The following is a 27,623-nucleotide window of genomic DNA, read 5'->3' on the forward strand; positions in this document are numbered from 1 at the left end:
ATATTTTGGATGAATTGTCCCAGAAGCATTTTTTTTTTCTTAATTTTTTTTTTTCCAGAAGCATTTGATGGTTTTAGTTTTTGATGATTATAAAGTATGAAGAGCAGCATGGCTCCATGTTGGTCTTGCAGTGTTGTTTGGTATGAGGGGCTGGCTACAGCAGGACACACACCTGCTCCCCTTGTGTTGTGCTCCTAATCAGGATGAGGGGGTACCAGTGTAGCTGAGGCCCAGGACACGGGCCTTCTAAGAAAATGACAGGCAGGACCTGTCTCTGGAGGTGCCATGATACTGGGTACTATCAGCACACTCTGGGTTCAGGTTGTTTTTCTGGTGGGTTCTGGAGAGTTCTAGAGACCCACCACTCATCCTGCCCGCTCTGGGAGCCCAGGAACAGTTGACCTCAACCATGTGCTACAGGACAGCAGGGTAGAACCAGCTATAGCTGCTGCTTCTGGTGACAAAGACCCCTGAATGGAGTCCAAGCCAGGCCCTATAGTGTTATAAGCGCTTTCTGGACAAAGAGTGTGTAAGGTACCTGGGCAGGTATATTGGGTGTGATATGTGGTCAGACATTATCCCAGATGTTTCTATGAAGGTATTTTTTTAGGTGAGATGAACATTTAAATTAGTAGATTCTAAGTAAAGCAGATTACTTGCCACAAAGTGGTGGGCCCTGTCCAATCAGTCAGAGGACTGATTGACCAACAGATTGACTTCCCCAGAAGAAGAGGGAATTCTGCCAGTGACACCCTCAGACACTCGAGCTGCAACTCCTCCCAGCCTACCAGGGTCTACCCTGCAGATTGAGAACTCACAGGGGTCCACTGCTTAAAGAATCTGTCTCTCTTCTGTGTGTGTGCATCACATATATGTATCAATATGTAAACATGTATCAATCACATGTATGTATGTATACATGCATATATGTGTATGTGTATACACACATACATCCTACTGGAGGCCCCTAACTAATCCCGAGTGTGCAGAGAGAACAGGTTCACCTGGCCCTTTACAGTTCACACATCACAGTGACACAGTCACCTCTACTGAAGGCCCCCAAATGCTTTGGCTGTTTCAGCTCCTGTCCACTCCTCAGCCGGGCTCTCCCCACTTACTGTCCCATGATGCAGGATCTGCCCCCAAGGACCCTCACTGGGGGTGTGCAGAGGCTACAGCTCCGTTGGCACTTGACTGTTCACAAACTGCAGGGGCACAGAGGGGAAGGGCCTGGAGGGGCCGGCAGGTCCACCTGTCTCTTTGGGGAAGAAGAGACCTGTCCTTTCAGCCAACGGCCCCATGTCCATCCCCATCTCCACCCTAAGCCTCTTCCTCCCAAGGCATCAAAATACTGCCAAGAACATGTGGACAGAGGGAGTTTCTGCAGGGACATCGAGCTACACTGGGGTTACACTAGAGATGGGAGGGCTATAGCCCAGGCAAGGAGGCAGTGTGAGGCCAGGCCTCAGTGACTAAGTGACCAGGACAGCGCACTTGTCATGGTCTTCATCTAATGTCTGTTCGGCTCCCGGGTTGCACGGTGTATGGAGAGTCGGAGGTGCGGCGGGAACTCCTGCACATGTGGAGAGAGCAGTGCATTCTGGGTTGCCGGAGGGTGGAGAGGGCTGGGGACGTGCGACGGAGAGGCGGACTCACATCCGGGTCTCAGGGGCCCCGTGCGGGCGCTCTCCCGAGGAATTCTGGGAGCAGAGCGTGAGCTGGCTCACGCCCACCACTCCTGGCCCACCACGCTCCGTCTTGGGCCAGAAGGGCAGGCGCCAGGCGCAGGAGGACGTGCAGGACCTGGTGCCAACCCCACAGGGGAGGCCATAGATCTCCAAGACCTTCGTTGTCTCCTCAGACTCCTGGACTTGATTCCACGCCAGGAGGCCCCTTTCCTCCAGACTTCCTGGGAGGAGACAGTGAGCAGTCAAGATGGGGCCTGGATAGAGTGGATGAAGGTGGGCTGGAGGGAGCCCTGGCGCCCCTGCAGGCAGCCATGAGGTCCCCTCTCGGTGCCCTCCACCTGCCAACAGAGCCGCCAGGCCATCTCGGGAATCACAGCTCCGCTAGCTCATCAACTCCCACTGTGGGGCTGACACGGGGCAGAGCTCCAGAGTAGGACCTTCTGTGAACCACTGTCCTTCAATCAGGAATGCTGGCCTTTCCACATTTTAATGTTTCTCAAATGCAGACACTTTTTTACACGGGAGAAGGAAAGAACTAAGCATAGAATACCCTAAAGCAGGTGCAGACATAGAGATCCTTTCCAGCCCTATAGAAAGGTCAACAAGGGAACATCGAAAGCCACCAGGGATGGTGGCTCCGAGCTCTCCACTGTCCACATCCCCATGCCCCCAGCACTTAGAGACCCCATTTGCTCATCATCATACTTATGACCTCGTATTGCAAAGGACTGTTCTCTCATCTCTCTCCCTCATTAGCCTGTGGGTTTCTGGAGACAGAGTTCAGTTCCAGGCCACCAGCAGAAAGTGAGTATCGTTACAAAGTGACTTACAATATTTTTGCTGGTGGAGTTTGTTTTAAAATAATAATAATAATAATAATAATAATAATAATACCTGTGAGGCCCTGGCCGGTTGGCTCAGCAGTAGAGCGTCGGCCTGGCGTGCGGGGGACCCGGGTTCGATTCCCGGCCAGGGCACACAGGAGAAGCGCCCATCTGCTTCTCCACCCCCGCCCCCTCCTTCCTCTCTGTCTCTCTCTTCCCCTCCCGCAGCCAAGGCTCCATTGGAGCAAAGATGGCCCAGGCGCTGGGGATGGCTCCTTGGCCTCTGCCCCAGGCGCTAGAGTGGCTCTGGTCGCGGCAGAGCGACGCTCCGAGGGGCAGAGCATCGCCCCCTGGTGGGCAGAGCATCACCCCCCTGGTGGGCGTGCCAGGTGGATCCCGGTCGGGCGCATGCGGGAGTCTGTCTGACTGTCTCTCCCAGTTTCCAGCTTCAGAAAAATACAAAAAAAAATAAGGTAAGAAATAATAATACCTGTGAAGCACAATAAAATGCAGTGCAGTAAAACAGGGTATGCCTGTCCATAGCACCTGGAACACAAGTGCTCAAGGAGTTTTTATTAAATATATGAATGAATGGATGGATGGATACCTGCATTCTCTCCCTCACCAGCTAGACTGCAGGCTCTAAGAGAGCTGGGGCTGTGTCTTTTTCTTTTTGCTTCTGGTGTATTTTCTCACCGGAGGGCTCTGTTATGGGGTGAATTGTGTGCCCCCCCCCAAAAAAACTGTATGTTAAAGTCCTAACCCCTGTACCTTAGAATGTGACTATATTTGGAGGCAGGATTGCATTTGGAAAAATGACTGAGTTAGAGAGGAGGGCTTCAGGGTGGGCCCTAATCTAATCTGATGGGTGTCCTTATAAGAAAGGGAAACTAGGACACATACAGACACCAGGGATGCACACCCACTGAGGGAAGGGCAGGTGTGGACATAGTGAGAAGGCAGCCGTCTACAAGCCTAGGAGAGAGGCCTTAGGAGAAACCAACCCTGTCAACACCTTGATCTTGGATTTCTAGCTTCCAGACTGTAAGAAATTACATTTCAGTTGTTTAAGTCCCAGACTGTGGTATTTTGTGAAGGTAGCAAGCTAATATAGACCCATACAACCCACTCAGACCCACTCAGACTGTGGCCAGCCCAACCTGGTAATCAGTGCTAGAGAAGCAAAATGAGTGGCCTGAATGCTGGCCATCTACCCAAACTACTAGCTTTACAGAGTGAATGTGAACCCTACCAGGGATGGTGTTGTCCAGGAAAAATCCCAGAAAACCACCGACGAACATGCCCGTGGTCAGCAGCACCTGGATGACCTGGTCCAGCTGGAGAATCCCTAGAGTGAAGATAAAAGTGACAAGGATTCCCAGGGATCAAGGGCCCTGCTGGCTCTGCCCCTGGAGTGGTCACAGTCCAGAGAATGTATGTATTAGAATCACCTGTCTGGAGCCTCTCAGGGTTCTTGTTCACCCAGCTGGGAATGGCGAGCCCACAGTAGATGGAGAAGCCAAAGACAAAGAGGTTCCTGGATGAGTTCATGTCCACGTACTGTGGGAGAGAGCCCCCCATGGCAGCCCGGACCCATCAGCACCTTTGCTGCACACCAACCTAACACCCTCCCAAATGCCCCTCCCCTCCTATTGCCACCAGTGGTCTGAGGGGAGGGCACTGAACTCAGAGCAACACACCCTCTCAGGAGACAAGACAATCCCCAGCTCCAACTGGAACTGAGTGGTTTGGATAATCTAATTCAAACTGATACGATTTCTGGTTTTTGGATGCTTCTAACTATTTCTTTCTTCCATTGGGGGGGGGGGGCACTGGGACCAAGGATGCTCTTCTCCTTGCCTACCCCCACCCTGTTCCATTCATCTCAGTCCCCTGGCCTCCTTTCAAGACAGGAAATGCTGCTTCTTCCCCAAGGGTGCCCAGCTCACCTGAAGATTGGAAATCCCCACAGCGGAGATGACCCCAAACATCACAAGGAACATGCCTCCGATCACAGGGGTTGGGATAGTGGCAAACGCAGCCCCGATCTTCCCGAATATGCCCATCAGGAGCAGCACGCAGCCTGCAGCGACAATCACCATCCTGCTCCCCACCTACAGCACTCGGGGAGGGGAGGGGTCAGGATGAGACGCTCAGCACTAGTCGGGCCACACATCACAGAGGCCTCTATCCTGCTTCCGGGACACCTGACATACGCTCTGCTCCAGGGTACATGCAGAAGCAGCACCTCCTCACTCCAAAGTAACCCCCTCTGCTCCCACACAGGATATGGGAAAGGATGAGGGTGTGACCAGGTGGCAGCTGAATATTCCAGTTTGGAGGTCTGACACTCAAACTTCAGAAAGTAAAAAATTTCCTCAGTGCCCACAAAGCCACTGATATTCTGCAATCTCCAGGAGGAACTTCCTGCCTGGCAAGTGGCCACAACCAGGGAGGGTGAGTGTGGCAAGCAGAATGATGGCCCCTCAAACCTGTGACTATGTTACCTTGCCTGGCACAAGGGATTTTGCAGATGTGATGGCATTGAGGGTTTTGAGGTGGAAAGAATAGCCTGAGTTATCCAGAGTGGCCCGAAATATTCGCACACATCCTATAAGCAGAGGCTTTTCCTGGCCATAGTCAGAGGGCTGTGTGACCACGGAAGAGAGGTCAGAGAGATGCAGCACTGCTGGCTTAGAAGATGGAGGATGGGGCCTGTAGCCAAGGAATGTGGGCAGCCTCTGGCTAGTGGGAGAGCGAGGAGATGGCTTTGCCTCTGGGGCCTCCAGAGAGGAATACAACCCTACCAATACCTTTGTTTTAGCCCCATGAGACCCATGACATCAGATTTCTGACCTCCAGATCAAAAAAATCCTAAATTTGGGTTGTTTGATGTCACTAAGTTCGTGCTAAGTTTGATGCCACTAAGTTTGTTACAGCAGAAATAGGTGACTAATACATTGGGTGACAGATTTTGGCACCCTGCTTGCCCCCACTAGCCATCAGCAGCAGCCTTACCCTGGTGATGCCCAGTGCCCCGACATTCTCACTGTAGGAGGTGGTGCCATTCCCTGTCCCCCAGGCCCCTGCCACCAGGCAGCCGAGGCCCTCGATGCCAATGCCTCGGTTAATGGCATGCTTCGGTGGGGGTGGGGCCCCCACCAGCCGGGCACAGGCATAATAATCGCCTACTGATTCCACCATCGATGAGATCACCCCGGCGATGATCCCGAAGACCCCAGCCAGGCTGACGGTGGGGAGGCCCCACTGGCCTGAAAATGCAATGCAGAGGGAATATTAATCCAGATGATAACAGGCTACTGAACCCTAAATATGTAGTACCTTTGCCAGAGGGGGTCTCTGTGAGGTTTAAAAGACGGGGTAGCATGTCTCCAATGCCACCACCGTCCAGAAGCTTTGCCTCAGACTCATGCTCTATCATTCCTCCTTGAGGGTGGGTCGGACGCTCTGACCTTGAGATCACCATGCACAAAAAGAGCCAGCGATGGAGTGTCTTCCCAGAAAGACCTTGAAGCATTTGGAAGATGAGATTCTTACTCAGGGAGACCCTAGCTCCTCAGTCCATAGGCCAGGCAGCCCTTCCTGGAACTGGGTTATTTATACACCATGAGCCAAGAATTACGGAAAAAAGAGCCCAGAGGTGGCCTAAGGGATGACCTTGAACTTGTCTCCCCAGAAATGGTTTCATCAGTCCCAGGCTTCCCTTGTGTGGGATCTATCATGTCCAGGAGGAGACCCAAAGGTCCAGCTGGGAAGTAGACCTCTCTGTCCTCAAATGAAGGGTGCCTCACATTCTCACTGTAAGAAGGGGTACCATTCGCTGTCTCCAAAAGATTCTTAGGACAACCCAGGGTTCTCCTTCTTCTCTTAGGGGTCTGATACAGACTCCCTAGGACTTGGCCCTCATGGTCAGGTTCCTTAAAGAAAAACCCACCTCCAACCCTATTCAGGTCTCCATCCTGTGCCCTGGACCCTGTGGGCAATCCTGGGAAACATGCCCCAGGCCAGAGGGTCCCCATCTTCTCATTACCTGGGTAAGGGAAGCGAAACCAAGGGGCCTGGCTCAGGACATCGCCTTTGGTGTCGGTGCGGGCCAGGTACCCATAGGCTGTGGGGGCCGAGGGGAGGGTGTTAGTCACTGTGAGCACGAAGCAGAGGAGCCAGGAGATGCAGAGCGCCAGCAGCACCTGCCAGAGGAAGCCACTTTTCACCACCGGGCTGCCCAGTCCTGGCCCATCCCTCCCCCAGGGCCATTCCAGGGACAACAGAAATCTGGTCTGTGGTGGATAATTAGCACATTAAAGGAAGATAGAAAATAACCAATGGGGAGCCCTTGTGTCAAACAGAGGCAGAACATCTAGTAAAGTGGGCACTTATTACATAGTCTGCCTCAGTTTCTACTGTTTGCTGGTCACGTGACTTTGGATCAAATTTTCTGAGACTCGGTTTCCTCACCTGTACAAAGGAACTACAATTACTGCTCTGTAGAGCCTGAAGCAGGATTTCTTACAGCAGGGTCCCCAGATACATGATTTTTAATCTCTGGTGGCTGAATCCCAGACATCTGTACTTTTAGTACTGCCCCCAAGTGATTTGTATGCACACTAAATTTTACAACCACTGGCCCAGAGGGTTGTTGAAGGACCAATGAGATCATTATGTGGAAGCATTTTCTTACATTGTGAGATGGGGTCCACAGGTCAGTTAAACCTGGAAACATACATGTGATTGACAGCTACACATACACGAAAGTGTGGTGCAAATTCAACAGAGAAGGCTCTGAAAAGGGACAGACCATCATCCTCACAGGGCCCTTGGATTACCCATGAGCCACTGAGAAAGAACCTGATCTAAGCATCGTGGCCCTTAGATTTATAAAATTAGCAGTGAGCTTTGGCTGTCTCCCCAGTATCTGGCCATGAGGATGGCCCAGGGAACCTGAGAAGGCTGTCTGTCCTCACTGGTGCCCAGACCAGCAACCTCAGGCTGGGTTCTCTGCTTCTGGGAAGGAGGCATTGAAGGAAGACCTGGACGGCATTACCTCAATGGTCAGGGAGCATTCCCACAGACCACAGGTGCATTAAGGTTGGTCACAGAGGAGAGGCTGCTGTAGATGGGGGAGCATTGGATTTGGATACCATCTGGGAGTGCAGGAGGCTGCCCCTTACTCTCCAGGTGAATCAACTAAGAATGGAAGAGGGTGGGGAGTGCTTCTTACAGGAAAGACCTGAAACAGGTAGAACTTAGAGGTATGACACTTCTTCTGTCGTCTACAAACGGGCACAGGCACAGCGATGTTTCTCAGGTACTCAGAAAACAGCACGATGAGGAAGATGGTCCTGAAACAGAAACAAACCACACCCAACCTGGCGAGCGGGGAGGGTCTAGGACGCTGAGCCACCATGAGGGGCAGTGGCTGCCCTGGTGGTCCCCCTGGGGGGCTCACTTTCCTTAGGGGTGGCACTGAATTGATCCAGCAGTTGGAGCCAATAAGGCCAGGTCTGAGACCACCCTCTCTCCTGTGTCATTCTGCAGGTCCTTGGGGTCAGGCCACAATGGGCCAAGTGAATGACAGTGTCCTGTGTCATCTTCAAGTCCCTTCAAGGCTCTGTTTAAATGTTCAAGGCCTCTTTTCTCTAGGAAGCCTTCCTGATGCCCCCAGCTGGCTGTCACCACCCCTCCCCTGAACATGCACAACATTCTAGCTCTCATCACTGTGCCCTGGTATCACAGTCTTCTCTCTCTGAGACTGAAATAGGCCAAAGAGCTGAGACCATGTCTTTGTACCTTTCCCAGGTGGCAGAGGTTTACAAACATTTGCTCAATGAAAACCTAGTAGGCGCGGGGGCAAGGGGGGTGACGGCTGGTCATATCAACTTATTGTGAACCCTACACTAAGTATTCTTCTGTATTGCCTGTGGTTAACTCATTGTCTCTGTGTACTACTGATGTAATAATAAATGGTAGCAATAATAAATTATAAGTAGCAATTTCACTGTTTTTCAAGGCATCATGTTCACAAAAGTATCTACAAACCACAGAGTTGGCCAATATCTGGGATTCTTATTATTCTTACTGGGTAATCTTCCACCAAAGAGACGTTAGATGGTGCTCCCTCCCCAGAGAAGACTTACGTGGCGGAGATCCCCCAGTGGATCCCGGCATCATTGCCCGCCGAATCAAAGAGAGGCAGGGCCACCAGGGAGATGGTTGGAGCAATGGTCAAGGGGCCAATGAAGCGCATGAGATAGCCAATGAGTCCTGAGAAGCCCACCAGCATCTGGACACAGGATGCGACCATGATGGCACCCTGCAACTGGAGAGACCATGCAACTCAGACATCCCGAAACCTGCAGCAGGATGGTGGGCCTCGGCCCAGCCCAGGTCACTACATCTAGTCACCCCTAGGTGCTACATGCAGAGGCAGGGCAGAGGCAAAGCTGTACCCCAAAAGAACGAATGCAAGGAGAGCTCTGAACTCCCTCCTCTCTCTAGTTCTGGACTACCTGTTGGACATCCTCACCTAACACGAACCTTCTCAGAAAGTAGCCTTTTCAAAAGCATTTGTTGATCACAGTGATGATGATGATGATGACAACTCAATGTTAGCATCACTCAGGAGTGCACTGAACATCTTTTTGTTTTCTTTTTCTCTGTGTTCCTATTTCTATTGCAGGACTTAGCAATTTTTATTTTCCTGGAAAGGACCACATAGTGAATATTTTAGTCTTTGCAGGCCCTATGGGCTCAGTCAAAATTTTTCCAGAAAGCATGGGAACAAATAAGCCTGAGTTTCAATAAAACTTCACTGATAGGTTCTGAAATTTGAATTTCACGTCATTTTGACATGTCGTGAAATATTATTCTGCATTTGATTTTTTTTTTCCAACCACTTACAATGTAAAGCCATTTTTAACTTGTGGGCTGTAGTTTGCCAACCCCTGACCCATTGGACTGATTGTGTTTCCTTTACTGTTTTTATTGTTTTTATTTTATTCGTCTGGGTGTTATACATTTTATTTTATCCCTGATAACTTCCCTTACCTTGAAGTCTGCTCTCTCTGGAAGTAATACAGTGACTCCTACTTTCTTTTGATTAGTGTTAGCATGGTATATTTTTCTCCATATATTTACATTTATCTATATGTATCTTCATATTTAAAGTGGATTTCTTGTGGACAACATAGAGTTGGGTCTTATTTTTCGATCCTCTCTGACAATCATTCTCTCAATTGGTACATTTCGACCACTGATGTTCAAAGTGATTATGATGTAGTCAAATTAATACCTACCATATTCATTACTATTTTCTATTTTTTAATTTATTTAATTATTATTTTTTGTATTTTTCTGAAGTGAGAAGCAGGGAGGCAAAGAGAGACTTTTGGATGTGCCTGATTGGGATCCACCCAGCATGCCCACTAGGGGGTGAAGCTCTGCCCATCTGGGGCGTTGCTCCATTGCAACCGGAGCCATTCTAGCACCTGAGGCAGAGGCCACAGAGCCATCCTCAGCACCCGGGCAAACTTTGCTCCAATGGAGCCTTGGCTGCGGAAGGGGAAGAGAGAGATAGAGGGAAAGGAGAGGGAAAAGGTTGGAGAAACAGATAGGTGCTTCTCTTGTGTGCCCTGGCTGGGAATCAAACCCAGGAGTTCCATATGCTGGGCTGATGCTCTACCACTGAGCCAACTGGTCAGGGCTCCTCATTACCATTTTCTAATTGTTGCCTTCATTCTTTGTTTCAATTTTTGTCTTCTACTCTTTTTCTGCCTTTTGTGGTTTTAATTGAGAATTTTATGTGATTTCATTTTATTTCCTTTTTTAGCATTTTCTCTTCTTTTTAAACTTTTTTTTGTTTGTAGTGGTTGCCCAAGAGTGTATAATATACATTTACAGATAATCCAAGTCCATTTTCAAATGATATTATACCACCATGGGTAGTGTGAGTACCTTATAATGATAAAATGATTCTAATTTATCCTATTTGTTGCTGCCATTCATTTCACTTAGCATTCATATAAATATACCCATAAAAACTACCACAACACAGGAAAGTGATGTTAAAATTGGTTTAACACATTGAAAACTTAACTTGCCACCTTTTCCCAGTTTTCTACCCTTTTTTGCTACCACTATTTCCTTGAAATAGAATCGTTTTTCAGTTTTACTTCTCCATTACTTCTCACATCCCAGTAAGTCATGACATTCCGATTGGTCCTATAGTCACGCCACTTTTATCTGAGGCTAGTATTTGATGTACATGTGATCTGCTGACCATCAGCAGTTTTGAGGCGTGAAACGTGGGTAGACAAATATAATTCAGGGAACCATGGAAAATCTACTTTCACTTCCAACCGCCCGGCACAGAGTAAGTAAAATTAATCAATCAATCCCTTATTAAAATGAGGTTGAAATTTGTAAGAACGTCTTTTTGTTTATAGCATTGGTGAAAAACATTGGACCAGTAGATGGAGATAAAGTACCAGACACCAGACTTGGGTTTGGGCTCACTGTATTGAATACTTGGAAAAGATAGTAGAGTCTACTGTCTTACACCTCGGTGAGTGGAAACCAGACCCTGAGCCCTGTGCTTCAGAGAAGGGGTTGGCAGGACAGTAAATACTTCAGGTTTTGTGGGCCATATGAGGGTTCTGTTCCATATCCTCTTTTTAAAACAACCTTTTAAGGCCTGACCTGTGGTGGCGCAGTGGATAAAGTGTCGACCTGGAAATGCTGAGGTCGCCGGTTCGAAACCCTGGGCTTGCCTGGTCAAGGCACATATGGGAGTTGATGCTTCCAGCTCCTCCTCCCTTCTCTCCCTCTCCTCTCTCTCCCTCTCTGTCTCTCTCCCTCTCTCTCCTCTCTAAAAAAAAAAAAGAAGAATAAATAAAATAAAATTAAAACAACCTTTTAAGTGTAAAAACCATTCTTAATTTGTGGGTAGTTTTAAAAACAAACAAACAAACAAACAAACAAACAAAATAGACCACAGTCTGGATTTGGTCCAAAAGTCACAGTTTGCTGACTCCTGCTTTAGAAGACTCCATATATCATAAACACAAAATTAGATAGTAAATGTATTAAAGAAAATATGAGTGTCCCTATTACTTGGGATCCTAAGCTCAGTGCAGGGACAGCATGACCCATATCTCTAAACATCGTCTCTGGATACTAAGACTGTTCAGGTCACAGGGGAATTATTTTCCATAACTCCTGCCCAGTGTCCTTAGAACACAAGGTAACTCCTTCTGAATGTGACAGAGGTTTGTGTTATGGCAAAGGTGGAGGCAGACACTTCATTAGAACACAGGAGACAATGGAGCCACAGAAGTGATTAGGGAAGAGAAGAGCCAAATTAATTTGCCAGATCTTGCTTCTTGGATAGTATTAAGGCAAGAGATTCTCACAAAAGAAATTCGAGTCCTCAGTAGTCTGAGTAAAATGGGAAATCCTTTTAAGATTTTATTTATTGACTTTAGAGAGAGAGAAAGGCAAGGGAGGAGCAGAAAGCATCAACTTTGGTATGTGCATTGACCAGGCAAGCCCAGGGTTTTGAACCCATGGCCTCAGCATTCCAGGTTGATGCTTTATCAACTGTACCACCAGAGGTCAGGCAGGAATCCTGCTTCTTGTTCTATGCTTAATTTAATTTGGATCTACCGAGGCCAAGTATAGGCATCTTGGGGAAAGCAAAAATGACAAATAGAAAAAAACAAACAAATGAACAATACCGTACACACCACCTGTGTTCTGTGATTCATTACCAAAGGGCATCCTGATTTGGAAAAGGTAGCACAACACATGGCATTCTGAGTGTGGCCAGTCAACACACAGCATTGGCCAATCAGCACACAGCATGGGCCAATCAACACACAGAATTCTAAGATTGTGTGTCAACACACACAATTGTAAGATTGACCAAATCCAGGGCCTGACAGCTTGACAAAGAAAATTCTTAAAAATATCTTGGTCTGGAACTGCAAGTAACTGTGCTTTAAAGAATAAATAGCCCTGTTAACTCAGGGTCCACCCTGGGATTAAAAGGAAGCACAAGCTGTTGTTGAGATTATTAAAGCACAGCAAGCCCAGGTAATCAGAGCGTAAGCATGTGCAAAAAGGCTGTTTTTCTGTTTCCATTTATGGGCCAGATTGGAAAGTCTGGTGTGTTCAGGATGCATCCTATGCAATGGAGAGGATCCAGTGACAACATACTTATTAGATCATTTGAAAGTGCCTCGGAGAGGGACACCCAGGAGGGTTTAACAGTGTTATTTTTGCAGCCCACTATCTGAAGGATAGCAGAGAAGGATTCAAAATATTCTCTTTCAATCGGAGCAAGGAAATGGGCTAGAGGGAAGCCCAGCGGGGGAAAAGGAAGATGGTGGCAGGAAGAACTGGAGTCATTTAACAAATTACTGGATTAGATGATGCTACTCTTGCCCTTTACATTTAAAAGAAGTTGAAAATAATAAAATTATTTCTTAGCAGTATTGCAAGATACATCTTCAGTCTGAGATAAGGGGTGCTGGCATCAGAGTTAGTTCTACTAAACTGAAAGACATCTAATAAAACTGGACCTGAGTATACAGGGCTGTACTTAATGGACAACAAGGAGTGAACATTGTGAATATAACTGGCACATTAGGACATGGTCTTTTGCTTGAACTTTTCTATAAGATTAAGATGGTTCATGGATGAATTATGAGTTCACAGGGGAGAAAAAATGAAACTGGAGCAATATTATCAAACATACAGCAGTAGTGGTGTGCACTGAAATGTTTTGTTGACTCTATTCCTTCCCGTTGGTCAAATATGGGTAAGAATAGGAATCTTGTACGATGTCCCCTCTTCTGACTTTCCTTCTCCTTTATGTTTCAAATACAGATGATGTGACTGTTGTCACAGTCATGGGGCCATGAGGATACTGAACATGGATTGGGGTGGGCTGCAGCATGATACCCCGGCTGATCTAAGTCTTGCTAGCTCAGCTCCAAGGGATATACAAGGAACAGACTCTTCTCTGAGTCCAGGAATGCCCTTGGTCCGGTTCTAGTGAGCCTGGGGAAGCAGTGCTGAAGGCAGTAAGTGGGGGTTATATTCAGGCTTGAACAAACTTTGTACTGGAATCCCATTATTGTCTGGTGCTTGGGTAAGTCTGCTGTTGCTCTAGAGGAGGCGGTCCCTGGCTCAGCTTTAAGCCTAGGTGTTAAGGGTCAGCAGGGATGGAGATGGTTGGGCTTCCTAGAGATCTGAAGTGACCTTTATTCTCTCATATACCTCACCCACAAGCCACCAGTGCCCCTTCAACCCCCACACCGGGTGAGGATATTAAGGCCTGGGAGCTACCAAGTCTGTGGTCTCTGTGGGTGTGGCAGAAGTCTGCCAAGAATGCTCAGTGTGCTGCCTTCCTTATCTATTGCTTAGACAAGAGTGGGGAGCCTGACTGGTGTTGGCGCAGTGGAGAGAGCATCCATCCAGAATGCTGAGGTCCCAGTTCACAGCTGTGAGGTTGCTGGCTTGAGTGTGGGCTCACCAGCTTGAGCGTGGGATCACCGATATGATCCCAAGATTGCTGGTTTGAGCCCAGTAGTCGCGGGCTTGAGCAAGGGGTCACTAGCTCAGCTTGAGCTCCCCAGTTAAGGCCCATATGAGAAAAAAATCAATAAGCAACTAAAGTAAAGCAACTAGAAGTTGATGCTTCTCATTCCCTTCCTTCCCCCCTCTCTCCCTTCCAGTCTCTCTCTCTCTAAAATAATAAATAAATTGATCAATTAATTAATTAATTAATTAAAAAAAGAAGAACCTAGAGCATGGTCAACTTCAGAGTCTACTTTAATATCAACAGTTCCTTTCCTTTGATGATACAAATAAATTAAGCAAGGGTCAGGCTTCACAGTAGGTAAGCACAGGGGCACACTGTCCAAAGTGGGCAGACTAAGCAGACAGTACCCACTAACAGAATGGCACTGAGCCAGGCCTGGTCCTGCATGTTGGTTTGCTCCTTACTCTGAGCCTGCTATGGATATCTTTAGTGTGGCACCTGTGCATCTATGAAAAACTTGTAGCAGAACGTCTGGAAAACTCCAAGTGCTTAGTAACCACGATCTACTGCTACTATCATCATCCTCATCACCACCACCACCACCACCATCATCATCATCATCACTGTAATGTGTCTCTCTCCTCTTTGCTGTCCTAGCACTTAGCACAACCCTTGGCATCAACAATGACATTTGATGACAATACAAAACAAGAGTACTACCTACTGCCCTCTGCCTCCTGAGACTGGCAAGGGGAATGCTTGTGCTCTTCCCCCTTGAAATATTTGAGTGTTTCCAAGTAAACCTCACTTCCCTCTCCATCTTTCCTACCCTGGCTGCCCCAATCCTTCTTTTCTCATCATCCTGTTTGATTTTCCTCATTGCACTTAGAACTCTCTGAATTCCCCCCTTTTCATTTACTTATTGGAATAGTTTTGTCCCTCCCTTCCATCCTGTTCTGCACATCCACACACTAGGACGTTAGGTCCTCGTCTGTCTTTCTTAACGCCCAGGTGAGTTGCCTAGTGGTGAGTTGAACGATGAATGTTGAACAAGCGAATTAACACAGTACCCACCCGATCTCGTGTTCCATTACCTCTCGGATTCTCTTCTGCCATTCCTCGGTGAATTCAGGAGAGCTGGTATTCACCTGGCTGGCATTGAGTGTCCACTCGGGACACTTCCAGGTAGGAAGGGAGAGCATGGACAGGGAAGGTGCCAAAAAAGCAAATGTCCCTCCCTGGAGAATGGGCAGCCTGGAGGAGGGAAAGAATACATTACCCAAACAATCCTTTAGTACCCCAACCAGAGCCTTTTAATCCCAAGTCCTAGCTAGGTTTAGAGGCAACACATGACGCCTGCTGTTCTCAATATTCAGGGAGTTCCTGCCAAGCCTCTACTCAGACCCATGAACCCTGCCAAACAGGTAGGAGAGGTGAGGAGGGGAAATACAAGCAGACCTAACCCCCATCTTGGAGATGCAAGCCTAGGATCAGAGAGTCAGTATCTGGGAAATAATTTGGACACAGCACAGAGCTCAGGGAACACATGTAGTGGGTGCCACTGTCTACCCCTGTCCCGGGGGACCTTCTGCAGACCGCAGAGCCAAAGCAATGCTCACACAGGTGATGTTCTCCCACCAACAAGAGATGCACAGCCTAAAATCTGGGTTGCCAGCTTCCCTTGTGTCTTCGTAAATGAACCTCAAAGCCCAGCCCTCTACCTTCAGGCTCCTAATCACATGGACAGGATGGGTTTGAGGTCAATTATCAGGGTGTGCTCCCCACCCAGATCCTTCTCTCTCCCGGTAGGCGTGTCACTATGGCTTCCGTTAGAACTCTAACAGCGCCTACTTGACTTGTCTTCCCCTCGAGGTGCACAGAGCCTGATAAATTAACCTCCAACAATCTTCTCTTACCAGAAGGTCACTGGCTATCATGGCTAACCTAGTCTGCCTGCCCTGGACATTCCAATTTGGGGGTGAGGAGTGGAACGAGGGACCCCAGTATCTTAATTGCATTTGGCACTGTGGTGCACCCAGCTCAGATGCCTTGGGGTGTTTTTGAACACAAGATTTCATGAAGACATCTTAAAGAATTATTCCAGAGAAAGACTGAACATATTGAATGAAATGAAAATACATGGTTTATGAAAGAGTTCTGCTAAGTGGCCTTTGTATCCTGATCAAGCATTGGAACCAGCAATGCCTGGGTCAGCCAAGGTAGTGGGTTGTCTAGGTGTGTGCCCAGGCGTGGGGACACGGGACTGCCTAAAGCTCCAGTGATCCTAATGTGCAGAAATGTGTGGGCACTTCCTGAGAAGGCAGCACACCTGTAGGACTTTTTTTTTTCAATGTTTCCTCTAAATAACAGATGTTACAATATGGGACCTTTTTCACTGTTATTTGGCACTCCCATTTCTTGGGGGTTGGTTCTCTAAGATTTGTTTTCTGTGGTCCTTGTTTTCTCTTCTGTTGTTGGAATCCACGTGCTGGGACTGGTCCAAAGCTGTGTGTTTGTATCAATTCCTCCTTGCTTTGTGCCATCTGCTTGACTCCTGGGGTAGCACAGCCTGACCTGCAGTCTCTGTCTACTGTAGGGGCTCACGTTAACATTGAAGGGTCGATGTCTGATGTATGGCTGTTTTCGTGCATCACCACAACATGTCAGTTAGGATGGAGTTGTTTTTATTGGACTTACTCATCGTTTTAAAACTTAATCATTCTAGCATTGTTGTTGGATCAATTTCAGATCCTCCCTCTCTCCAATTCTCTTGTTTTTGTTAGATTTTATTTGCAAGACATGCTCTTATAATGTCCCACAAGTGTCGACATGCTATGTATTAATTTTAGCTATTCATTTATGCCTCATCTTGTTCCAAATAGGACTTAAAGGGACCCAGAACTATGTTGTGATACAGTAAGGATCTGACACTCTATACTCAGACCCTCCCATTTCATTTCCACCAGTCCTCCCCCCACCCCCATGGACCATTACAGAAGAAGCCAGTGTGAACACAGACAGATTGGGTTCTGGGAGCAAATCTCCGTGGCCACCCTCACAACACCCCACAGACAACATAAGCAGACTCTTCCTCCACCCTCCACCATCATTCGTATGCTCAAGTCCAAAGAAGAGAAAACTCTCCACCATTCTCCTTTATAACCACAATTTGCATCTTTTCTAAGATGAGATAAAATATCAGCATCTATAGTCTTAGGAATGTGTCTTCCAAATCTGCTAGGATTGATATTATGGGTTAGCAAAGCCACAGAAATGTGCACCCAGGGGTAATAATAATATCTAAGTTTACGTACTTTTTTTTAAAAAAACCGCATAGTGTTTTTATATTTTATCTCAAGAGTACTGCTTAGGCCTGACCAGGCAGTGGCACAGTGGACAGAGCATTGGACTGGGATGCGGAGGACCCAGGTTCAAGACCCCGAGGTCGCCAGCTTGAGTGCAGGCTCATCTGGCTTGAGCAAAAAGCTCACCAGCTTGGACCCAAGGTCGCTGGCTCGAGCAAGGGGTTACTCAGTCTGCTGAAGGCCCGTGGTCAAGGCACATATGAGAAAGCAATCAATGAACAACTAAGGTGTCAAAACGAAAAACTGATGATTGATGCTTCTCATCTCTCTGCATTCCTGTCTGTTTGTCCCTATCTGTCCCTCTCTCTCTGACTCTCTCTCTGTTCCTGTACAAAAAAAAAAAAAAAAAAAAAAAGAGTACTGCTTAGTGTGCAGGGCAAGATGCATTGTCTGTTTGGGAGAAAACTGGTGCTAGGGCAGGGGTGCCAGTGACCTTGGTGAAGAACTCAGAGCAACTTAAATGTCATTTAATAGAAAATGATTAAATAAAATAGAACATAAATATGTATTCTAGTATATGGAATACTGAATGAACATTTTTTTAAAAGTGCTGTTGCAGAAGTATGTGTATTGAAATGTAAAGATATTATAAGATATAATGCATTATACAATTTATTTTATTTTTTTTAGTGAGAGAAAAGAGAGAGAGAGGGAGAAACAGACAGGGATAGACAGACAAGAAGGAAGAGAGATGAGAAGCATCAACTTGTAGTTGTAACACATTAGTTGTTCATTGATTGTTTGTCATGTTCCTTGACCAGGGGGCTCCAGCCAAGCCAGTGACCCCTTGTTCAAGCCAGCAACCTTGGGCTTCAAGCCAGCAACCTGGGGCTCAAGCCAGTGATCATGGGGTCATGTCTATGATCCCATGCTCAAGCCAGCAACCCCGCGCACAAAATGGTGAACCCATGCTCAAGTCGGCAACCTCAGCGTTTCGAACCTGGGACCTCAGGATCCCAGACCAATGCTCTATCCACTGCTCCACTGCCTGGTAAGGCTGAACATGTTTTCAAATGAGGGGGAAAGACTGTTTTCTATCCCAATTAATTATTTTTTAATTATTAAAAAAAGGAACAGATAGTGCAATACCTTGTGGATAGTACAATCATTTTTTTTTGGTGTGAAAAACAAATTTTCTGTACCAGGCACTGAGCCAACTCCTTTATATACATTATCTAATTTAATTCTCAAGGCTTTGGAAAATATGCTACAGTTTCTCTTCACAGAAACATGGGGATTCTGAGGAAATAAATGCAAACATTGTCCAGGGTGGAAAGGAGAGGGAGCCTTAAGTCTCTACCAGGAAGGGCAATGTGTCTTGAGCACCCAAGAACCTGGGGGGGGGATGAACTCCAAGGAGGTTTGGGGTTGGGACACGTGGAGTTTGAGGGGCTTGTGAGTAATTGGGGAAGAGGTCAAAGTTGGGGACAGCAACATCTGGAGTTTTTTTTTGGCAGAATCCAACCTCACCTGCATCATCATTTCAATGGTCACTCTTGAGCTGATACAACGAGTGGGCAAAGGATGGTGGCACAGGGACTTCCTCTGACATAGGTCAGGATGGGGCAGAGCATCAGGAATGTAGGACTGATGAAGTCTTCTTGAATTAACAGAGTCACTGGATTGTAAGAAATCCTGGGTATTCGGAGTCCCCGCTACAGTCAACTACCTTGGGTTTGAACTGTGTAGGTTCACGTATGTGTGGACTTTTTTTTTTTTTTTCAATAAATACCGGCACTGTTTTCAATCTGTGGTTGGGAGTTTGTGGAAGCAAAGGGCCGACTGTATGCACTGATCTACACCATTTTGTACAGGGGACGTGAGCACCCACAAATGTTGGTATCTGTGGGGGTTCCTGGAACCAATCATTCATGGATCCCAAGGAACTGCTGATGTAGTTAAATTTTGGATGAGTCAAAAGTTATAGGTGGTGGCCCTGGCCGGTTGGCTCAGTGGTAGAGTGTCGGCCTGGCATGTGGAAGTCCCAGGTTCGATTCCCAGTCAGGGTACACAGGAGAAGCGCCCATCTGCTTCTCCACCCTTCTACCTCTCCTTTCTCTCTGTCTGTCTCTTCCCCTCCTACAGCCAAGGCTCCATTGGAGCAAAGTGGACTCGGGCTCTGAGGATGGCTCCATGGCCTCCGCCTCAGGTGCTTGAATGGCTCTGGTTGCAACGGAGCAATGGCCCAGATGGGTAGAGCATCACCCCCTAGTGGGCATCCTGGGTAGATCCCAGGCGGGCACATTCGGGAGTCTGTCTGTCTGCCTTCCTACTTCTTACTTCAGAAAAATAAAAAAATAAAATAAATAAAAAAAGTTATAGGTGGATTTTCAATTACCCAGTGGGTCAGCACCCCTAATGCCCACATTGTTCAAGGGTCAGCTGTACTTTACCATCAGACAAAATGCACTTTGTTCATCGTCTTACTGAGCTCCCTGCACCTAGGGAAGGCCTTGCTAAATTGTAGGGGATCCCATCACACAGGCCATGTTTTGGAATCTGTGGCATTTGTGGTATTTATCTCCTTGTTAAAAATTTATAATTTGCCTGGCCTTTGGTGGTCCAGTGGATAAAGCATTGACCTGGAATGCTGAGGTGGCCTATTCAAAGCCCTGGGCACATACAAGAAGCAATCAATGAACTAAAGTAAAGCAGCTATGAGTTGATACTTCTCAATCCCCTACCCCTCTTTCTCCTCTCTCTGTAAAATCAATAAATAAAAATCTTTTAAAATTATTGTAATTCGTAATTTGTGATCTTTTTTTAACTTCTTTTATTGAATTTATTGGGGTGACATTGACTAATAAAATGATATAGATTTCAAGTGTACAATAGAGGTTTCAAGCGTACCTGTATATTATTGTATTGTATCGTGTGTTGGCCACCCCAAACCAAGTCTCCTTCCATCACCATTCTTCCCCCTATACCCTCCTCTACCTTTCCCCAGGGATGATTCTCTTTGTGTACCTGATTTTGTATTTGTCATTCTTTTTTCTTAATGAGGACCCCCAAATCTGTGCAAGCTTCAGGCAGTCCTTGGTCTGGGTACTAAATCAATGTTAAAAGAAGAAGATACAAGACCAACCGATCTGACTAGAAAGGGTCCCTCCCTGGGAAGATGGTAACCCGGGGAGCCACTAGGTGGGGTTGTTGGCGTTCAGGTGGGGCGGGGACGGTGGAGGAGAATGTGCAGAGAGCATGTGTGGAAATAAGGAGGGGGAAGGCTGCAAAGACACATTTTCCAGGCTTCCTTCCCAGCTCTGCCCAGGCCAGCTCAGAGCAACAAGACTCCATTTTACTCAAACTGAGTTTACCAGCCTACATATAAATATAAAGGACTTAGTGGTTAAAAAAAAAAGGAATTTCAGTTATTATACCAATTGATTATCTCAATGCTACTGTAAGGGAGCAGGGCAATGTCATCCTTGCCCTTATTTGACAGGTGCCAGACCACAGATCTGGTTCAGTGACTGTCTACTGTCTTTACACAGAACAGAATTCATCTTCCCTGCTTCAACAGGTAACCTTCCTGAATTGGAGCCACTGTATTTGTCATTCTGGTATGTCCAGACCTGGGCATTTGGTTTATGCTATGCCAACCAGAGCTCTTCTCTGGATTTTTTTTTTTTTTTTTTTTTTGTATTTTTCTGAAGTTGGAAACGGGGAAGCAGTCAGACAGACTCCTGCATGCTCCTGACCGGGATCCACCCGGCATGCCCACCAGGGGGCAATGCTCTGCCCATCTGAGGCATTGCTCTGCTGCAACCAGAGCCATTCCAGTGCCCGAGGCAGAGGCCATGAAGCCATCCTCAGTGCCTAGGCCAACTTTGCTCCAATGGAGCCTCGGCTGCGGGAGGGGAAGAGAGAGACAGAGAGGAAGGAGAGGGGGAGGGGTGGAGAAGCAGATGGGCTCTTCTCCTGTGTGCCCTGGCCAGGAATTGAACCCGGGACTCCTGCACACCAGGCTGACTCTCTACCACTGAGCCAACTGGCCAGGGCCTCTTCTCTGGAATTTTAAAGTGTGAGGCCAACCAGAGCAGTACTTGCTCGCATGAGTGAGTGCCAGCAGCCCTGTCCACAGTCAGAGCAGGAAGCCCTGTGTGTGAGCACAGGTCCTGGCAGGATGATGGAGAGACAGCCCTGCCCTCAGACTAGGAAAGGGGAGTCCCTGCACTTAGCCCAATGCTCTGGAGGGCCCCACTCTGGCTTCTTCTGGGGAGGCATCTACAGGGTCAAGGAGACATGCCTATGTGCCCCTCCTCTTTGAGTCCCAAGAATTTTCTGTCCAAATGGTCCCAAGTCTTTTCTAGACCCTCCTTGGACCTCTTTCCCAAGTTTGTCCTGATGAAGACAGGTGTGCTCACCCCTAGGCCTGAAGGATGGCCAAGGAGTAGCTGTTTGGGGAATCTGGTGTATGCAAGGGTAGAAGTGTGCGGATGGAACTTGGATGTGCAGGTTGGGGTGTCCACACACATGCATGCATGAATACGTGTGATCTGAAGCAAAGCTCTAGGCAGAAATGGAATTGGGAAGACCCCAGACTGAGCCTTCCAAAGTAGAACTTTAAAGAGTCAGAGAACTCTAAATTCAAGCCTGGCCTTCCAGGTAAGATCACCAAGTTTGTAAGGTTGGTTTATAACTCTCGCCCTGGATCTTGCCAGTATTAGGGGCAGGCCTGCATAAAGACAAGAAATGGAGAGAAAGTCCTGGTGGCACTTGAGTCCACGATTAGACATGTTCCTGATGTATGATGTACCTTGACTCTCTCTTGGCTTGATCTTATAAGTTAATAAAGAACACATTTCTGCCTAACCTAATCTGGATTCCTGTTACTTTAATTAAGAAACCTAGTTAAAATAGACAGTAAGTGTTGGAGCTAGGACTTGAACCCCAGCTCTGACTCAGCTCTGTGCTCATTCTATCATGCCCCATCAGCCTCCTAACCACCTTTCTCGCTACAATCCAAGCACAACTTGCTGATACCCTGACAGATAAAAGTCAGAACCCACAGGGAGTAGTTGTACCTACCTGATGCCTAAAAACACTTGCAGGAGAGTGCAAATGCCAGAGACGAAGAAAATGGTGCTGATGAGGTAGCTCTGGGTGAGGGGGTCATGCTGCAGACACAGGCCCTTGGCCAGGATGAGAGGCACTGCCACGAGCCCCCCCAGGGCTGTGAGGAAGTGCTGTGGGCAGAAGAGAGAGAATAGACAGGCAGGTACATGGTGTGGCCATCTGTTCCACCTTCATTCCCATTTCTACTGATGGAGGCAAGAGCTCCACCACTGGTCTCAGAAGGGCCTGGTCATCAGTGACAGGCAGAGGTCCAGGCAAGCAGTGGCAACTAGAAAGGCCTGGAAGCAAGAAGCAGGAAGCAAGCCAAAGGGTCTGGGGTCGAAGGGCAGGGCCCTAGTGCCAGGAACTGATATCCTGAGTAATAAATCACAGCAAGGACACAGTTCAGGTGGACATAGCAGGAACCATGGAGGAAGCTTTAAGAACAAGAACAAGGTGAGAGGCTCATTAGTAAAACAAGATACAAGGTAAGGGCGAGACCATTGACCAGGAACACCTGAACACATTCTCCAGAAGTGATCATAGGCTGAGTCACAGAACAGCCTTAGTGAATTTAAGAGGATTGAAATCATACCTTAAAGCAACTAGGAAAAGAGCATACACAGCCCAAAGGTAGCAGAAGGAAGCAAATAACAAAAATCAGAGCAAAAATAAAGAAACCAGAAAAGCAACAAAAAAAGATCAATGAAACTAAGATCTGTATTCTTGAAAAGACAAACAAGCCCTTATTTAAACTAGTGAACAAAATAAAAGAAAGAGAGAGAAACAACACAAAGAAATAAAATCTGAAATAAAAGAGGAGTTGTCCTGGCTGGGTAATACAGTTGGTTAGAGCATCATCCCAATAGAACAATGTTGCAGGTTCAATCCCCAGTCAGGGCACATGCAAGAGTCAACCAATGAATGCGTGAATAGGTAAAACAGTAGATTGATCTCTCTTTCTCTCTCTCTCCTTCCTGTCTCTCTAAAATCAATAAAAATAAATAAATAATTTAAAAAAGAAATTAAAGAGGAATCATTACAACTGATACAATACAGGCACAAAGATCCATAAGACATAAATTGGATTACCTAAAAAGAATAGATAAATCCCTACAAACATACAACTTACCAAGTCTGAGTCATGAAGAAACAGAACATCTGAACAGACCAATAACAAGTGAGAAGTTTGAATCAATATACAAAACCCTCCCAACAAAGAAAAACCCAGAACCACATCATTTCACTAGTGAATTCTACAAGATTTAAGGAAGAATTAACACCATTTCTTTTCAAACTCTTCCAAAAAAAATTGAAGAGGAGGGGACACTCCCAAACTCATTTCATGAGGCTATCCTATAACCCTGATATCAAAGCCAGACCACAGGTTAACATCCTTGATGAAGATAGGTGCAAAACTCAACAAAACCCTAGTGAACGAAGTTGAATGTTACATTAAAAGGAGCATATACCATGACCAAGTGAGATTTATCTCTGGGAGGCAAGGATGGTTCAACATACATAAATCAATATATATGATATACTACATTAATAAAAATAAAGGCTAAAAATCATATGATTATCTCAATAGATGCAGAAAAGCATTTGACAAAATTCAACATCCTTTCATGATAAAAATATCTACATTAACCATTGTATTGGCTCATAATATTTTAAAAATAAGTATGACATTTGGTCTTCTTAATGTATTTAAAAGCACAAAGAAAAAAACAGAAATGTATATGCCATCCCCAATATTCCACATGTAAGAGTTTATAAAATTAAAAGAAACACATCTATGAAATTAGAAAATTCATGTTATAAAAAGTGAATGTTGAAAGATACCCTCCTTTTCCTAGTTCCTCTTCCTTTATTAGTTTTTTGTGATTCCTTCAAAACATACAAAATATTTATTTTTATCATCCTCTCTTTTGTTTGTTTTTAACACAAAAAATACCACACTATATATAGTTATTTATTTTGCTTTTTTACTTAATATATCTTGGAGAATGTTCCGTAACTTCAGGGCAAATATATATTTCTTTTTTAAACAGCTGCAGAAAAAAAGTTATTTGTTAGCTTGTATCACAATTTATTGAACAGGCTCCCTATGATGAATATTTTGGTTGTTTCTTGGGCTTTGTTTGTTTGTTATGTGATTTTGATTTTGATTTTGCTATCATTAATAATGCTATAAGAATATCTTTGTACTTATCATAACAAATCTTACCAGCATATCCTCAGAGAAATTCTTAAGCATTAGAGACTGGGTTAATGGTTTTGAATGTTTCCCATGTTGATTGAAATCACCAAATTGTCATCTAGGAAGGTTGTACCAAATAACATTCTAACAAATGTGTTCAAGAGAGACATTTCCCCCAAATTTCCCAAGCATTGGTTATCAAACATTTTAGCTGTTGCCAATCAAATAAATTAATATCGGTTTCCTTAAAAATAAAATGTCCCAATCAGTATCATACTGTAACCTATCAGCTCAGCATGAGAGAGAATCCTCCTTAATTCCTTCTTCTACTCCCAAACTCCTGGACAGAAAGAGAGACCAAAGTAGCCTTGTGTTCCCCTGGAGGTCAACTACACAATAGACAAGACCCACAACTCAAGAGTGGATCTTGACTGATTTTACCTGGGTGTGTGTTAATGGGGCTTTTGAGGCAGACTCTCTTTGCACCCAGTGTTTGCTGGGTGGCATTACCTGTATCCCCAAGAAGATGCAAAGGTACCATGGTGGGATGTCCAGGATGCCATAGACCAGGTGGCTGCCGCTGGGACTCCTGGACGGGTCCTTCTTCTTCCTGCCTTGGCCATCATCATGGAAGATGACCACGCCATCACCCCTCTGCTGGGAACAAGAGAAGGACACATCTGGGCATTTTGAAAGGAATCGAGTGAACTTGCTGATTTCAACTGTACGTATAGATGGATGGCCATCCAGGGGCAAGAGTCAATGAGACAGGGATAACTGTTGTCCAGCTTGGGATTTCTCCCAACTCAAAAGACAAATGGTTTTCGGTATTCTACCTCCGTGGTAGGGCCTTCATGTGAAGTCTGGGGCCGTGCAAATGAAGGAGGTGCCGTGCCCAAAGTCCTGGCAGAGAAGCAGCTTTGTGCAGGAGGGGATGGGGGTTGACTCCAAGGTCAGAAAATGGGCAGGTTTTCCTCCCAGCCAGTCAGGAAACTGGGGATCCTGGTCCCAGAATGATGTAACCCAGATTTGTGGGTGGCACCTGTCTCATAGCCCTAATGGGCCTCATTAGGGCTACAACCCCAGGTGGTGTGGCGGGTGGGGCTCTTCCCTCGGCAGTGGGCAGAAACAAGAGCAGAGGGTCTCCACTCAGTTCCCCCTGTTATTTTCAGGTGGCCAAAATAGGTTAGAGAGGTGATAGGGCTCAAAGTTTAACTAGAGAGGCCTCCAGCTGGGTTTCCCTGACTTCCCTCCTCTGGACCTCAGGTTTCCCATCTGTAAAACGGGAACAGAACATAAAGTGCCTGGGGCATTTTGGTCATGCAGTAAATATCAGTTTGGTCTCCCTCCTCTGCCCTCCACTCTCTTTTCTTTTGTTTTGATTTAGGAAAGGGCTTCCATTCAAAGAAACTAACCCTGAGAAACCTGGAAAAGGAACATTTCAATCCAACAGAGACCAAACTGTGAGTAAAGGTAAAGCAGAGAATGTCCCCCCTCGTCCTCTCCCTGTGTGATTCATTCACAGAGGTCAGCACTCAGGGAGGAGTCTCCGCCCCCGGTGATGGTGAGGTCCAAGCACAGCTGCCCCTCTTGTCTGGTCCCCTAAAATCTTTTTTAATTTAATTTTTATATGTTTAGATTGTATTTATTGATTTTAGAGGGAGGAGACAGAGAGGGAAGGGAGGGAGCGGAAAGCAGCAACGCGCAGTAGCTGCTTCTAGTTGCTACTCGTATGTGCCTTGACTTGGGGTTTTGAACCCGCAACATCAGGACGCTATGCTGGGACCCTCCCCCATCCCCTTCCCCCTCTCATACCAGCACTCACCAAGGGGTCTGGGCACTCAGAGCTGGTGGTGGCAGAGTTCATGGCCACTTGGGGTCTTTCCCTTCGGGTGCCCTCTCAGGATGACAAAAAAGTGAAGCCACTCTAGTAGAGAAAGATTAACTTCTCAATGCCTGCTGAAATAGGAAGAGAAAGACAGGGATCCCCAGCTGGGTGTGGAGAGGGTGGGGCCTGCAAGCCCCACCTACTGAGGGATAACAGTCCCACCCCACTCCAGCCCGCTCCCTCTCTGGTCACTGCAGGGGACCAAAGTGCATTCTGTCGCAGCAGACAGTTCATCATTTGACAAGTTGGGGTTATTGTAGAGAAGTTAATGATCCCCCATGGCACAAGGAAACAAAGCAGGATATATAACCTCTTTGGGGAAGGCAGGAGTGCATTTTCCGGAAGGTTCCAGCGGGCAGGAGATGAGGGGGGTGGATGAAGGTGAGGCCCTAGGCGGAAGTGAGAGACTTTTCAGTTTTCGAAAGCTGATTCCTAGTGACTAATTGAGCCGGAATGAAGGCATTGCGAAATTGCCCAATGGGCCTGGCCCTTAAGATGCATTAATAAAGTCATTAATGAGGAAGAGGGTATTGCTGTTGACCTGGAAGCAGCTGATAAAGCTCATGGGTGGGGCAAAGGCCTCCAGTGACACCTGGGGGAAAGAATGCCTTTAATCCTTGACACCCAGCAATGTCTAATCACCCACTTTTAGAAAAAGGAATCCAGGGAGGTATAATCCTGGGTCTTAGTTGAGACAGGCACTTGAAAGGCTCTATTCAAAAACTCTTGATAAAATCCCATTCCATAAAATTCAAAGCAAGCCAAGTGCCAGTTATTCAGGATGGTGGAATGTTCTAGAATGGGCGGCCCTGAGTCTCACTGTTCAGGAAACACTTGGCAGACACACACAGGCATCAGTGGGAGTTGGTCCAAGAGAAAGCACTGAACAACACAATGAGGAGACCATCGGCCGAGGAGGGGGGTCATACCTGCTTCAGGCTGGGACAGAAAGGCGAAGGTCAGAAGAGAGGCAGGGTCACCAAGCCGCTCCCCTTTCCTGAGCACGTCACCGTGTACACACTGCACTCCAACTTCTT

At 46.7% G+C, this 27,623-nt stretch overlaps 1 protein-coding gene across 3 annotated transcripts; it reads right to left on the reverse strand.

Annotated features, from left to right (window-relative positions):
- Positions 1-30: 30 nt before the first annotated feature.
- LOC136391241 (solute carrier family 23 member 1-like) lies at positions 31-27,608 on the reverse strand. Of its 3 annotated transcripts, XM_066362785.1 has the most exons (14): positions 27,516-27,605; positions 26,897-26,975; positions 26,524-26,625; positions 25,209-25,355; positions 22,469-22,626; positions 15,170-15,329; positions 8,668-8,849; positions 7,752-7,872; positions 6,564-6,720; positions 5,531-5,784; positions 4,462-4,626; positions 3,964-4,072; positions 3,765-3,860; positions 31-1,909 (listed from the first exon to the last, which is right to left on the reverse strand). In XM_066362785.1, the coding sequence occupies exons 3-14, from the start codon at positions 26,563-26,565 to the stop codon at positions 1,653-1,655; spliced, it is 1,848 nt and encodes a 615-aa protein (XP_066218882.1). In that variant the 5' UTR covers positions 26,566-26,625; positions 26,897-26,975; positions 27,516-27,605; the 3' UTR covers positions 31-1,652. The 3 variants fall into 3 exon arrangements, with proteins under 3 accessions (XP_066218882.1, XP_066218881.1, XP_066218883.1); XM_066362784.1 differs by lacking the exon at positions 26,897-26,975 and having other exon boundaries at positions 26,524-26,657; positions 27,516-27,608; XM_066362786.1 differs by lacking the exon at positions 26,897-26,975 and having other exon boundaries at positions 32-1,909; positions 25,209-25,352; positions 26,524-26,657; positions 27,516-27,608.
- Positions 27,609-27,623: the final 15 nt, after the last annotated feature.

This window comes from Saccopteryx leptura, chromosome 2 (assembly GCF_036850995.1).
Source record: "Saccopteryx leptura isolate mSacLep1 chromosome 2, mSacLep1_pri_phased_curated, whole genome shotgun sequence".
NCBI lineage: Eukaryota > Metazoa > Chordata > Mammalia > Chiroptera > Emballonuridae > Saccopteryx > Saccopteryx leptura.

Bases quoted from the DNA above. Each gene is read 5' to 3' on its own strand.
- LOC136391241 (XM_066362784.1), bottom strand. From the start codon at position 26,565: ATGAACTCTGCCACCACCAGCTCTGAGTGCCCAGACCCCTTG. The intron at 8,850-15,169 runs GTAATGGAACAC...TGGTCTCTCCAG, and splicing joins GGCAGAAGAGAATCCGAGAG to TTGCAGGGTGCCATCATGGT. The intron at 5,785-6,563 runs GTAATGAGAAGA...TTGCATTTTCAG, and splicing joins GTTTCGCTTCCCTTACCCAG to GCCAGTGGGGCCTCCCCACC.